General features: G+C 45.5%; 1 protein-coding gene across 1 annotated transcript; it reads left to right on the plus strand.

Moving 5' to 3' along the window:
• The first annotated feature begins 5,643 nt into the window (after window positions 1-5,643).
• Window positions 5,644-12,291, plus strand: SNRNP27 (small nuclear ribonucleoprotein U4/U6.U5 subunit 27). The gene is made up of 6 exons (XM_030551938.1): window positions 5,644-5,771; window positions 6,730-6,850; window positions 7,449-7,561; window positions 8,381-8,460; window positions 10,060-10,124; window positions 11,370-12,291. Exons 1-6 carry the CDS (start codon window positions 5,735-5,737, stop codon window positions 11,422-11,424), a joined length of 471 nt encoding a protein of 156 aa, XP_030407798.1. The 5' UTR covers window positions 5,644-5,734; the 3' UTR covers window positions 11,425-12,291.
• Window positions 12,292-12,350: the final 59 nt, after the last annotated feature.

The raw sequence follows: 12,350 nt of genomic DNA on the forward strand, positions 1-12,350 counted from the left end.
ATGCGCCCAATTCAGAGCTGTATTTTGGGTATAGACACAGGTACCACCAAAGTTAAGGGATGTTTAGATCCAGTGTTCTTGCTGGACCTGTCTTTAGCAGAGATAAGACCATTCCAAAACCCCTGGCCCAAATACCCCCAAATTTTGCAGTCTGGGTATTGATCCCTTCTTCTGAAACAGACTCTTGTACTAGATACATCATTGATCTGTTATGGCCACATTCCTATGAAATGCAGGGATTTCCTATGTTTGAGACTGAATGTCTAGCAGTGGTTACATATGAGTTTGCATGTAAAAGGAAAACAAGCCCTGAATGCCAGAACCTGAGCTGCATACATGACTGCTTCCAAAAGAGGCCAGAGCTAAGTGACCGAGAGTCAGCCCAAGCCCCAGACATAATTTGGAAGCGTCAGATAAAATAGCCTGAAAATAGCCTCAATCAAAATCCTGAACTGTGGTGAAGCTTGGATCTGAATCCAGTTCTTGCAGCCTAAGGCCGTCTCCTCTATAATAGCCCTTGGATTTGACCCTAATTTGGAACTGAAACCATATTGGTAAATATTACTCACTTTACTGGATATGTACACCCATTCCTAACATGTGGTTCATTGAATAGTTGTGCTGGTGCCATTCAGGATGAGATTCTGAGCTTTCGTTAATACCCACTGAAGTCCTGATTCTAATCTCGCTTCCTGTGGTTTCACACCAGCAAAGCGCCATTGACTTTAGTGGAGTCAGTCGTGATTTGAGGCCTGATCCAGAGCCCACTCAAATCTATGGAAGTGTTTCCATTGATGTGAAGGGGTTTTGGAGTGGGCCTTTTATTCAGTGTAAAGGAGAGCCGAATCAGGCCTGTGGACCTCAGGGGTGCTCAGAATCAGGTCCATGGAGAGGCAAGGAGAGGCTTTCACACATAAGGCACAGAACTGCAAAAGCCTAATGCACCAGTTCCCTCAGAATAACCAGTTCCACATAATTTAGGAATCTCTGGGGCTTCTGTTGGCTTTTTTTTGTTGAGCTGTTCTGAAGAGAAGCACTTGAGTTAATAAGGAACAATGACCATAGACTAGCTCTGTAATTACATGATATTTACTTACTAGTTATTCATTTATAAGTTTACATCTGTTCATGGTAACACTTGTGCCATGTAATCGGCAGGGCATAAATAACCGTGTAATTACTCCAAAATTACCCCCTAATTATCTCCCCCATTATGGATCTGATTTATGGTTATTTTTTCCCTGGAAAGGGGAGGGGGAAGAAGAGGAAAAGCTCCATGTGAAGCAATGGCTGAAATGTACGGGATCTAATTCTGTCTTCTCCGCCCTCCCTGAATACTCCCAATGCTTGGCTGGATTTTTGGAGAAGGGGTTTCACGTAGAAGTGTTTTGTGGTTCACAGAGGGCTGGACTGGCCCCTGGTAGTCCAGCCTCATTAAGGGGCAGCATGGAACGGCAGTGCCCCAGGGAAAGTGTGCAGTCTCCATTGTGACGGTGAGAATCACAACTGGATCTCTGCTTCCTCCTTTTTTCCACAAGGTAAATAATCTTCCCCAGCCCTTTTACTGGCACAACTCACTTCCCCCTCCAGCTGGCTCACTTACCTTGGCTGGCATGTTAGGGAAGGAGCCAGTGCCCACCCCTCCCTGCCCACCTGCATCAGAGGAGGTGTGGCCTTCGCTTTCCCCACTGTACAGGGGCTGGGACTACAGGTACCCAATCCAGATGAATACATGGTCTTACACTTACATGCAGCTGGGCTGATGACTGATCCTGGAGATGCTTGATCAAGGTTATAGCTGTACAGTTTGGAGATTTGGAGGAAAGGAGGGATGGGGCTTTTTAAAAGTATGCACTCAGCCTGTAGCCCTTTTCTTGCAGTCACACACACACTGGGGTTTGAGCACCTACCCAGAGAAACAGGATGCTTGAAATATGAGTTAGAGGGAGGTTGTGACTGTCCATTATTCTGTGTCTGAGTAGAAGAGCTTCATTCTTACTTTCAACTTCATACAACAAGGCCTGCACTGTGGACCATACCACACAGGGACTGTCTTTGTCTTAAGCAAGTATTTTAAAGTAGCCCCAAAGCTTTCAGTTCAAATTTGTTTGCTAGATTTTTTTTCTTTTCTTTTTTTAAAGACAGACCCTGGGCCAAATTCAGCTCTGGATTAAGCGGGCACAAATCCTCATTCTCTTCTGTTTACATTCATAGACTGTTCCCATGGTATCTGAGAACATTGAATCGGATTCTCCTCTCACTGATACTAATGTAAAGTAGGAGTGACGCTACTGAAGCCAATGAAGGTGTAAACACAGAGGAAGGTCTTAATCCAATGCCCACTGAAGTCAATGGAAAGACACCATTGTTTTCTGTAAGTGTTGGATGGGCCCTCAATGAGAGTAGCATAAGGCCTGTTGACCTCACAATACTGCACTCACTCACAAGACCTTTGGTCCCATCTCTGCTAGGCCATTTAGGTGGGCTGGTGCCTTGAGTAATTATTTCCAAAAGGTTTTTCTATCCAAGGCCAGTGCATATGCATTGGTCTGAACTGAGTGTTTGGGTGTTAGCCTGACTACTGTCAAACACCAAACAGATTGGGAGGTGGAAGAAACTTGTCTTTCAAAGAAACATTCATCTAGAACTGTAGTCCCTGTGTGTCTTTCCTTTCCAGCATTGAGTTCACCACTAGTAGCTGGCCTGATCTGAATCACAGTTGCAGGGAAGGGAAGGCAAAAGGCTAGGCACTCCTCACGCTTCAGAAATAGACATCACAATCATTCAGCCCCCTACCAACATGAATCTTAGTGAAGATGAACTTTGCCCCTCCGTGCTTGGTAGTGAGGGGAATAAGAATATGGACGTAGCAGGGCTGCTAAAGCAATGGAAATGGCTAACAGGTGACATCAAACCAACGGAAATACCAAATAACATCAGATTTCCCTTGCTGATTGACAGGTGAGCCTGCCTCAAATCCACAAGCAGATGTTTTCCATCCTTCAAACTAGCTCTTTATGCTTTGCTTGTCACAGCAAATTGGCTGAGGGTAACAGTACACTAAAATGTGTAGTAACCCAGGGTAGCCTGATCGGTAAATTAACAATAACCAAAATAAGTAAGGTACAATGTTCTGTATATCAGTTGGGCTGTTATAGTGAAATGTCTGTGTCTGACAATCATTGCTTGAAAGTGCTATTTAATGTCTTTGTCTCTAAATAAGCCCTAGTGTTTGGCCTTTTGCTAATATTGTGAAGTTTTACATTAGGGTTCTGGTGTAAATAACTTCATTGCTACTTAGACCCTGGTATCCTGTATCAGTGCATAATTACTTGAAAGCTATATTTTTTTCTGTATGTCGACATACACTTTTCCAGTGAGCAGGACATTCAGATTTGCAGTTTGTTTCCTGGAGGGTTTTCCTTTGCAATTTTATATTCTGATTTGGTTTGTAATCTTTCAATGCCCAAGTCATCCTGCTGTTTTAAAGAGAATTTTTTGTGGTGTGATTTCCAAGCCCTTTATCTACATTGGGTTAGAGTTTTGTTAAAACTGCATGTCCCTGCATATAAATGATTGTATACGCTCTTCTTTTCTGAATGGATATTACTGTATTAAAGCAACTACACTCAGTGTGGGTATGGTTCTCTCTTTAGGCCTGTGCAAGTCCAGCCTGAGTGATGTCAGGACCAGAGGCTCATTGTAAAAATGCTATTCCTCTTTGATACCTCTGGAACAGCAGCAAATGAAATAAACTTTCACCATAACACTTACAACGCGTTTTCTTTTCATGTGACTTGTGCTTTGGTAAGTGAAATCCTCCCATGAAGCCACTTCCACGATGCTGGCCTGGGCTAGTGGTATTAGCTTCAGGCAGAAGAAGGGTGTTCAGTCTTCCTGTCTTTCACTACTATGCTGAAAATGCTCATTAAAAATGCTACTGGCGGCTTTCCTACTCAATGACTGAAAGCTCCCAAATGGATTTCACACAGTTATTAGATAACTTTTAATCATTACCGCTGTGGGGTGGGCTGGGCTGAAGCAGCAAAATAGAGGCAAACGTTCAGTGCACCTAGCTCGTTCTCTGAACTATCCAGCTGCTTTAGAACATTTCCTCGAAGATAGGCTCCAAGTTTTTCCATGGGTCCTGTTTACCAGCACTCAACGTGGTATTATTCTCCCAAGCTCCACTTACGACACCAAAATGAGACACTGCTCAGATTAAGTTGTCCGGCAATTTATAATATAATTGTCTCTCTTCTTTCTTGAAAGCTTTGCCTAGCAGTGAACTAGTCAGTAATGTTGACATACCTTACTATCATTGAAGTGCACCTCCATTGCGGTTCACTAAGGGTGGTTTACACTGTTCAGGCAGACATCATGACACTGATTTACATCTGGTTCGCAATTTGAAGGTTCTCTTTGGAATTTTAAGGGCTGGAGATTCTAAAGCACATGACAGAAGCCCTGGAGAAAATACCAGCCTGATGAGCTGAGATAAGTCAGTCCAATCTGACCAGTGCATAAGATCCCTGTATCTAGTCCTTGTAGTTTGGTTTGTCCTTCTTTAGGAGGGTGGGAATTCATATAGGTCTTTCTTTGCCAGGCTGCCAAATTAGCAGCTCAGAGAATCCATGTAACATACAGCTGAAATATGATACCACCCCCAAAGTAGCATGAACTGATTTTTTGCTGCCCCAAGCGACGAAGACAAAAAAAAGAAAAAACCCAATTGAAGTGGAGCAATTGATCTGCCACCAAAGTGCTGCCGAAGAGGAAGTGAGACACTGAAGGACCCGTCGCTGAATTGCCGCCGCAGATCCAGACATGCTGCCCAACAACGGATGAACTGCTGCCGCTTTCTATTGGCCTCCCCTGGCACCTGCTTCCTTTGCTGGTGCCTGGAGCCGGCCCTACCATGGGGGTTCTTTAATGCCCACAGTTACTCAAGCCTTGGGTTTTATATCTCCACTGAAAGATGGCACCTCCTGATGCTATGCCGGGTTATTGTCTCACTACTCTTTCAAAGGGGAAAGTACCTACTGAATCACCAGCATCTTAGATACTCCTTGGATGTCTCCCACTCAGGGCCGCCGAGAGTGGGTTCGGGCCCCGTTGAAAAAAAAATTTGGGCCCCCCCAGCAAGGGCAGACCAGCTAAACAGGGTGGATGAAGCCAGGCCCCCTTCCGGCCAGCTGGGCTCTGGTAATTTGTACCGGCTTCCTGCCACTTCTTATCATGAGTGGCAGGGTCTGCACTGGGACTTCAGTGGCGAAGGGAGTGGACGCTGGGATCTTGTCCTGTCTGCGCTGGGATCTGTGGCCACCAATTCAGTCCAGACGATCCCCGAGGTAAGCTGCGGGCTAACCCCACACTAGTGGTTTGCTGGGGGCTAACTCCAACATGGCCAGGCCCTAAGCCCACATGTGCTGGGCACTGCAACTCGGGACAAACCCTAGTGGTTGGGACCTGCCAGTTGGTTGACGTGAGGTGGGGGGATAAGGGCAAGGCTGTGCCCTGAGGGCCCCTCCCCCAGCCCAAACCCAAAGCCAAAAGAGGTGCTCAGGGAAACCCTATCGGCCCGGAACCAAAGTGCGGCGGAGCGAGTTCGCAGCGGGAGCGGGACGGGAAGGGACTGCCCACCGGAAGTGCCCGGCGGAGAGTTCTTCTGCTGGATGTGCCAGCCGGCTGGGGGCTGAGGCCGAGGGAGCTGCTGGGGTCTGGGCTCGGCGGGATGGTCCGGAGCCGCTCCAGGTCCCCCCCGCGGAGGGGTGAGTGCCTGGGGAAGGGGCCGGAGATACCGGGGCACCCCCTGCAATGGGCGGGGGCGGGATGTCTCAGATGCACCATCCGCCCTGGGGAGGGACCCGCTGGTCCGTGGCCTACGGCGGGGGTGAGAGGGAAACACGTCTCTGGAGTAGGGGAAGGAGCCCTTGATCTTTGCCCTGGGTGTCAGTGGGAGCTCCACCCCCCACCCCCCAGAGAGAGAAGAGGGTCTCAGATCCCAGTGGGGGGGGGGGTGTCATTGGACGCTCCCCCCCCCCCCGAGAGAGAAGAGCAGGTGTACAAATCCTTGCCCAGGGTGTTTGTACATGGGAGATATTACCCGCATCATCCAGAGACCGGATTGCTGTTGGCAGGAGGAGGGGGAGAGTATTACACCCACTGAGAAAGGCAGGACTCCTGATCTCTGCCCTGGGGGAGAGTCAGATCGCTCTGCAGCGAGGGGAGGGACTCCATGAAGCCAGGTAACGGGGCAAAGGGGAAACCTACTCACATATGAGGGGTAACTGGGGAGCTTTGCCTCCCTCCAGTAGAGGGGATTTCTGATCCCTACCCTGATACAAGGGTGGTGGGGAGATGCACCGCAAAGCAAAGGAAGGGGGCACGCTGTTAAAGGAATGGAAATAAGTAATAGAGCCTCAATTGTTTTTCCTCTCTTTGCCTCTGAAAAGTTCAACTCAGAATTTTGCAATGAGTACGGTCATGTGTCCCTCATCTTTCCTTCTCTGCTTTTGTTGCTCTTAGGACAATCCTCTTTACCCCTGAGCAAGTCTTGAGGTTTAGGGGATGGAAGAAATCCCTCCCTCCTTTTTTTAGTTTAGTTGTAGCTGATACTCTCTTATAAACATAGAGGTTTACTGAAACTATAACAAGGATGGTGACAGTTCCAGCTAGCCACCATTAATCAGCACCCCCACGTCTTTCCCCAATCATGGCTTCTTTCAGAACGTAGGCGCTCTCGTTCTGCATCACGGGAGAGGGAGAGGAGGCGACGGGAGCGTTCGAGGTCCCGGGAAAGGGACAGGAGGAGGAGTCGTTCCCGTTCCCCACACAGGAGGAGATCCAGGTGAAGAGAAAATATCTGAATTCTTTGAAGGCAAAAAGCAGAGCTTCACGCTGACAGCCCCATTCCCCCACTGTTCCTGTTGGTGTCATTCTTACTGTGATATCAACAGGGTAACGGGATACTAGCTTCCCTGGGTGTGGGAAATGGGGCAGGCTGAAGGGAAGAAAAAACAATTCTAGAGTCCGACAGATCTTACTGTTAGGGGGCTCTCTACTGATATTCAGCCTGTGCTGTCCTTTACTTAAGTAGGGCAAACATGATGAAATTATGCCTTCTTGTATTGATCATTTGTTTGTTCTGGAGTGCTTTAGCACCTGTGGTCTCTTGTCCTGGGTCAGGGCCCCGTTGTGCTAGATGCTGTATAAATTCAGAACAAAAAGATGGTTCCTGCCCTAAAGAGTTTACAGTCTAAGGATAAGATGAGTCAACAGATAGTGTTTCCTTGTGCACTCCCTCTACCTGTATCTAAGACAATGCCAGCCGTTGTAACACCACATAACTATTTTTCTACTTCCTGGGTGTTGCACGAAAAGCTGTAGGTGGGATTATAGTTGAGTGTTGTTGCTGGATTGAAATCTGTACTTGTGTGAAATTCTAGGTCCCCGAGACGGCACAGATCCAGCTCTTCTTCCCCGTCCCGGCAGAAGGAAAGGCGAGATGATGAAAAGAAAGAAAACAAAGACACCAAAAGCAAAGAGCATCAGATCACCGGTAACAGACCAGAGTCCTAATCTTGGGAAGCAAAGCTGGCTATTGGGGCTTTGTGTTTATCTTACCTTGATGTGTAGAGAACAGTTAAAATATAGTGGACTTCAATCAAATTGGTAAATGGAGTAGATGCCTGTGAAAGTGAGGGTCTCTGCAACTGCATAAGCCAGGATTACTAAAGGCGGGTGCTAGTCAAATTTTACCTCAATTTTCTTTTCCCATCTGTGAGTGCACCCCAGTCCTGGACCTGTGCAACCCTTTTTAATAATACTTTGCCCTCTTAGGCCCCCTCCATGTGCTCAGTCATAGTTAATGCACAAAAATACATTCTGGAAGAGATACGAAACCTCATGCTTTAGGGCACAATTCAGTCACTAACTAGTAGGAGTTGTGACCTTCTTGTGCAGCAGATCATGCTGCCTACTGTAGGATTTCTAGCATTTTCCTCTGAAGCATCTGGTGGGGACCACTGTCAAAGAGAGGATACAGAACTAGATAGACCTTGGGTCTGATTGAATCTGGCAACTCCAGTATTTCTGCAATTGGTTCTTCGGGGGCAGACATTTGCAGCTTCGTGAAGCCCATTACTGCAAAGGGACTCCATGCAGACCTAAGAGTCAGCCCTTATAGATCTGATCCCAAGATTTGAGGCCTAACAGTGTCTTTAATCTAAGAGGATCTCTAAGCACTTTACAAAGGTTAATGAATTAGGCAGCACACACACAGAATGAGGTAGTAGTTGTGGTTTGCAGCCCATCCAAAGTGCTATATTTTGGGTGGGGGGATGACAATAATGACTCTTGTATCTTTCTGTCTTTTCAGAAGAAGATATGGAAGGCAAAACAGAGGAGGAAATTGAGATGATGAAAACAATGGGATTTGCATCCTTTGACACAACAAAAGTGAGTGGACTGTTCCATAGAACTTGATTAAAAAGTCATGGCCCTTTTTTTTCTTTTTTTCTTTTAATTATATTTACAATTCATTCTTGGGTATAGCCAAGCTATCTTGGTAAGTTTAGGAAAATCCTTTACAAGAGGATGGAGGAAGGTTAGCTGTTTTGCTGTAACATTAAATCTCTCGCTGCTACAGGGCTGTCTCTCAGCTTTTGAATTTGTCAGTAAGTAGCAAGAAATAACTCGTTGGTGTGTTGAAATATTGCGTCAGAAGAGTATTATCGATAGGAACTACAGAAGAGAGCCAGTATTCATCTTATAATACAGAATTAGCATGGGACTTCAACATACTGGTCATGATTGGCAGCCCTGCCCCCTTGGGCTGTGAGCCCCTGAGCCCTCACAAGACAAGTAAGGTGGGGCCAAGTCAGTGCTGTGCTGGGACAGAGGAAATGTTGCCCTGGAACTTAAACAGATACCCCAGTGTGGTGCTGTGCTTGTAATGGTACTGGCTTTCAGGTGACATGTTAAGCCCTTTGGGTTTCCTAGAGAGCAGGGCTTCTTATATTGGCTTCTATTGTGGAAAAATGTGGATGTCTTGATTTTCTTTTCTTGTTGCTTGCCTCTTCTGCTTTTAATCAGCTAGCTCCTGGCTATTAGTTGCAGAGCTTGGATCAGTCCTTTAGCGTGACTCTGTACTTCTCCCTAAGGGTGTGATCCTGCAAACACTTAATACTGATCATAGTGTTTACTACCCTATTGGCGCTAATTGAATCATAACTGTAATATCTGTCTATACACCACTCACGCTATAGAGTCTGAGCACCTTGTAATCATTATTTGCCCCTCAGAGCTCCCCTGGGAGGAAGGGTGGTATCATCCCTATCTTACAGATGAGGCAGTGTGGCACAAAGAGGTTAAGTGACTTGCCCAGGGTCACACAAGAAGCCTGCAGCGGAGCCAGAAATTGAGCCCGGGTCTCCTGAGTCACAGACAAGTGCCCTATCCACTAACCATCCTTCCTATTCCTGATGGATACTAAGATGCCTTTTACTCAGAGCCCTAGGAGGGCCTGGTTACAATGTATAAAAACATGTTCCAACAGTGTCTCCCATCTGTGATACAGGCTTGGTTGGACAAAGCTGTATCCTGCCACTGTTCTTTATGGAAGCAGATGGGAGTTAACACTGAGCTTTGTGATATTATGTGACCCTAGGCAAGTGATTAGGTCTATAGTTATTGCTTCTGCAAAGGGGGGTTGCTTGGTTAGTTCCATTCATCTGCATTGTAAGACTAACCTGGCAAAGACCTAGAAAGTTGCTACTAACTGGTTTCAACTTGCGTGCGGTGTTGTTGTAGGCTTCAGGTCTGTGTAAGTTTGCAAGCACGTCTCGCTTGGCAACAGAAGTTGGTTCAATAAAAGACAATATCGCACCCACCTTGTCTGTGGTTTCAAGTTGGCTTTCTTAAGAAGGACATACACTCGATTAGATGTGCTGATCCCAGCTCCACAACCTGTGCCCTGGGGTTTCTGTGCCTCTTCCTAAACAGTTCTCTGTAAAGCACACCGAGTTTTGGAGCTCTCTTTCCCATTGTATCTTTCAGGGGAAGAAAGTGGATGGCTCTGTAAATGCCTACGCTATAAACGTGTCACAGAAGAGAAAGTACAGGTTTGTGTTTCTACCACTTGGGCAGACTTGCTTTGATTTGGAGGCTGTAATGTTGATGTCTGCATGGGTACATTAGAGGAGATGTAATTTCTTTTCCAGGACAATCTGTTTCAGAGAAGGCTTTGTAGTTCTGGTGAGAAGTGTGGCGGTCTCTAGGTTTATTGACTGAGAGGTCATTCTATTCTGTGTTGAGGAGTGCTTGTTGATTTTACATCTAAGCAGTTGTTATACACTACTCAAAACAGATATGTTTCCATACACTACTCAAAACAGTTATGTTTCTTGCCTCTAGTTTCTGTAAAGCTCCATTGCTAATGGAGAGAGGAGTGACCCAAAGAACAAAGGTGCACTCGCTCCCTGTTTCGATATATGTAACTCTGTACAGCACTCGGATGCTGTGGCAATAAATGCAATGTAAATACTTGGCTAGAATGGTACAGAATGTCACTGTACCCCCTGGGAATCGTCTCCTTCTGCTTCTTGTAACTGCCTAAAAATGTAGCCTACTTTCTCTTTTGAACACCCTGCATCTCTAAGTTAAACCTAAGCACTTGTGAAACATACTGTATTGATGGCCTTGGGGACTGAAGTCCTTTAGCCATGGAACACGAACAGCCTGGCAACGGCATGGCAAGCTTCCAAGCCAATTTGCCTCAGCCTGACATAAGCCAGGTTTGCACTAGAATCTTTTGCCAATATAGCAGGAGTGTGCTGCCTGTTTTATCGGTATTTCTAAACTGGCAAAAGCCCTAATGCAGATGCAGTTATACAGGCATAAAAGTGCCTTTGTCGGTATAATTTATTTTGCTCACTACATCAGGAAAAGCTGTACTGGCAAAGCACGCCAACCCCCCCCCCCCCGCCCCCCACTCATTTGGCCAATATAAACTCAATCTAGACTTGAGGGTTTGCTGCTGTAAACCTGACTATAGCGATTAGCTCCAGTGGTTGGGGGAGTTCTCCATGGCTCATTCAATTATGACTTCTTTGCTGAGACTCCCGTCAGACATGCCAGTTAGTGCCAGTCCTCTTTGATATTTCTCGAGAACACCCAGCTCACGTCACACAAGGCACGAACAAGCTGTCATAGAGTGACAGCAACATTCTGTCCCAGCCAACCTGTGCTGGATTTCCACCAGCACTTTAAAAAACACCAGTCCCACATGAGTAGGTTGGAGCTGCTAAAGCTCATCACAGGTACAGACAATTAAGTTCTAACTATGCTGATTTTTCTTCTCATCACAGGCAGTACATGAACAGAAAAGGCGGATTCAACAGACCGTTGGATTTTATTGCCTGATGTCTAGTCTTGTTATCTGTGAAGAATGACCTCTGGAGCATGAATGTTAACATTTGATTGTCTCACTATGACTTGTGTGTGCTGGGATCTCAGAGACAGGAACTCAGCTTCTCACCGTAAAACGAAATCAGCTTTTTTTATGAGAGTCCAGAAACACTTGCTTTGCCTCCTAGGAAGAGAGGGTAAAAATGATGCTTTCTAGAAACGTTGGGTTTGAATGTGTTCAGGCCTGTTTTGTTCCCTGTCAGGACTTTCCTGTTAGATATATTATTTTTCATTTCTTCTGTGAGTTTTTTTTTAAATAACTAAATATTATCAGTTTCAATAAAAAATGGTATATATCTACTCCGACCCCATAATTAAAATATGATGGTGTTGCTCAGGAATAAAGCACCGGAGTGGAGGCTGTTGGAGATATGTCTGGGCAATTATTTGCCCGTCAAACAGAGGGATAAATCACTCTGAAGATAAATCTGGTTTAGGGTTTAAAATGGAAACAGGATTATTTTGAAAGTGTGTTCATGGGAGAATCTCAGGGAGCCATGCTGTCTATAATGTTGAAAGAGAATTGTTTTCCTAATTTAAGATCTCTTTCCCCCATCCTTACTTTTCACTTATCCCTTTCCTTACTAGTTAATAATAAAAGTTGTCCAGAACTACCGAGTAGGATAGTATAGAATAGTGTCAAAGGGTTGCAATGAGTTTACTTACTGTTTGGCTTGGAAAAATGTACTGTGTTGAAATAGTCTTTAGTTTTCATATTTGTTTACAGTTTTCTTACTTAAAATTCTTCTTGAGGCTGATTCTTCTCTGAGAAAAGTTTGGAGGTAAATCTGGGTTACATTAAAGACCCAGAGGTGAAACATTTAATGCCTTCTGCTTTCATTGTTTCCTATGCATCTAGATTATTTTTATAAACAACCTTT

This window comes from Gopherus evgoodei, chromosome 2, assembly GCF_007399415.2.
Source record: "Gopherus evgoodei ecotype Sinaloan lineage chromosome 2, rGopEvg1_v1.p, whole genome shotgun sequence".
NCBI lineage: Eukaryota > Metazoa > Chordata > Testudines > Testudinidae > Gopherus > Gopherus evgoodei.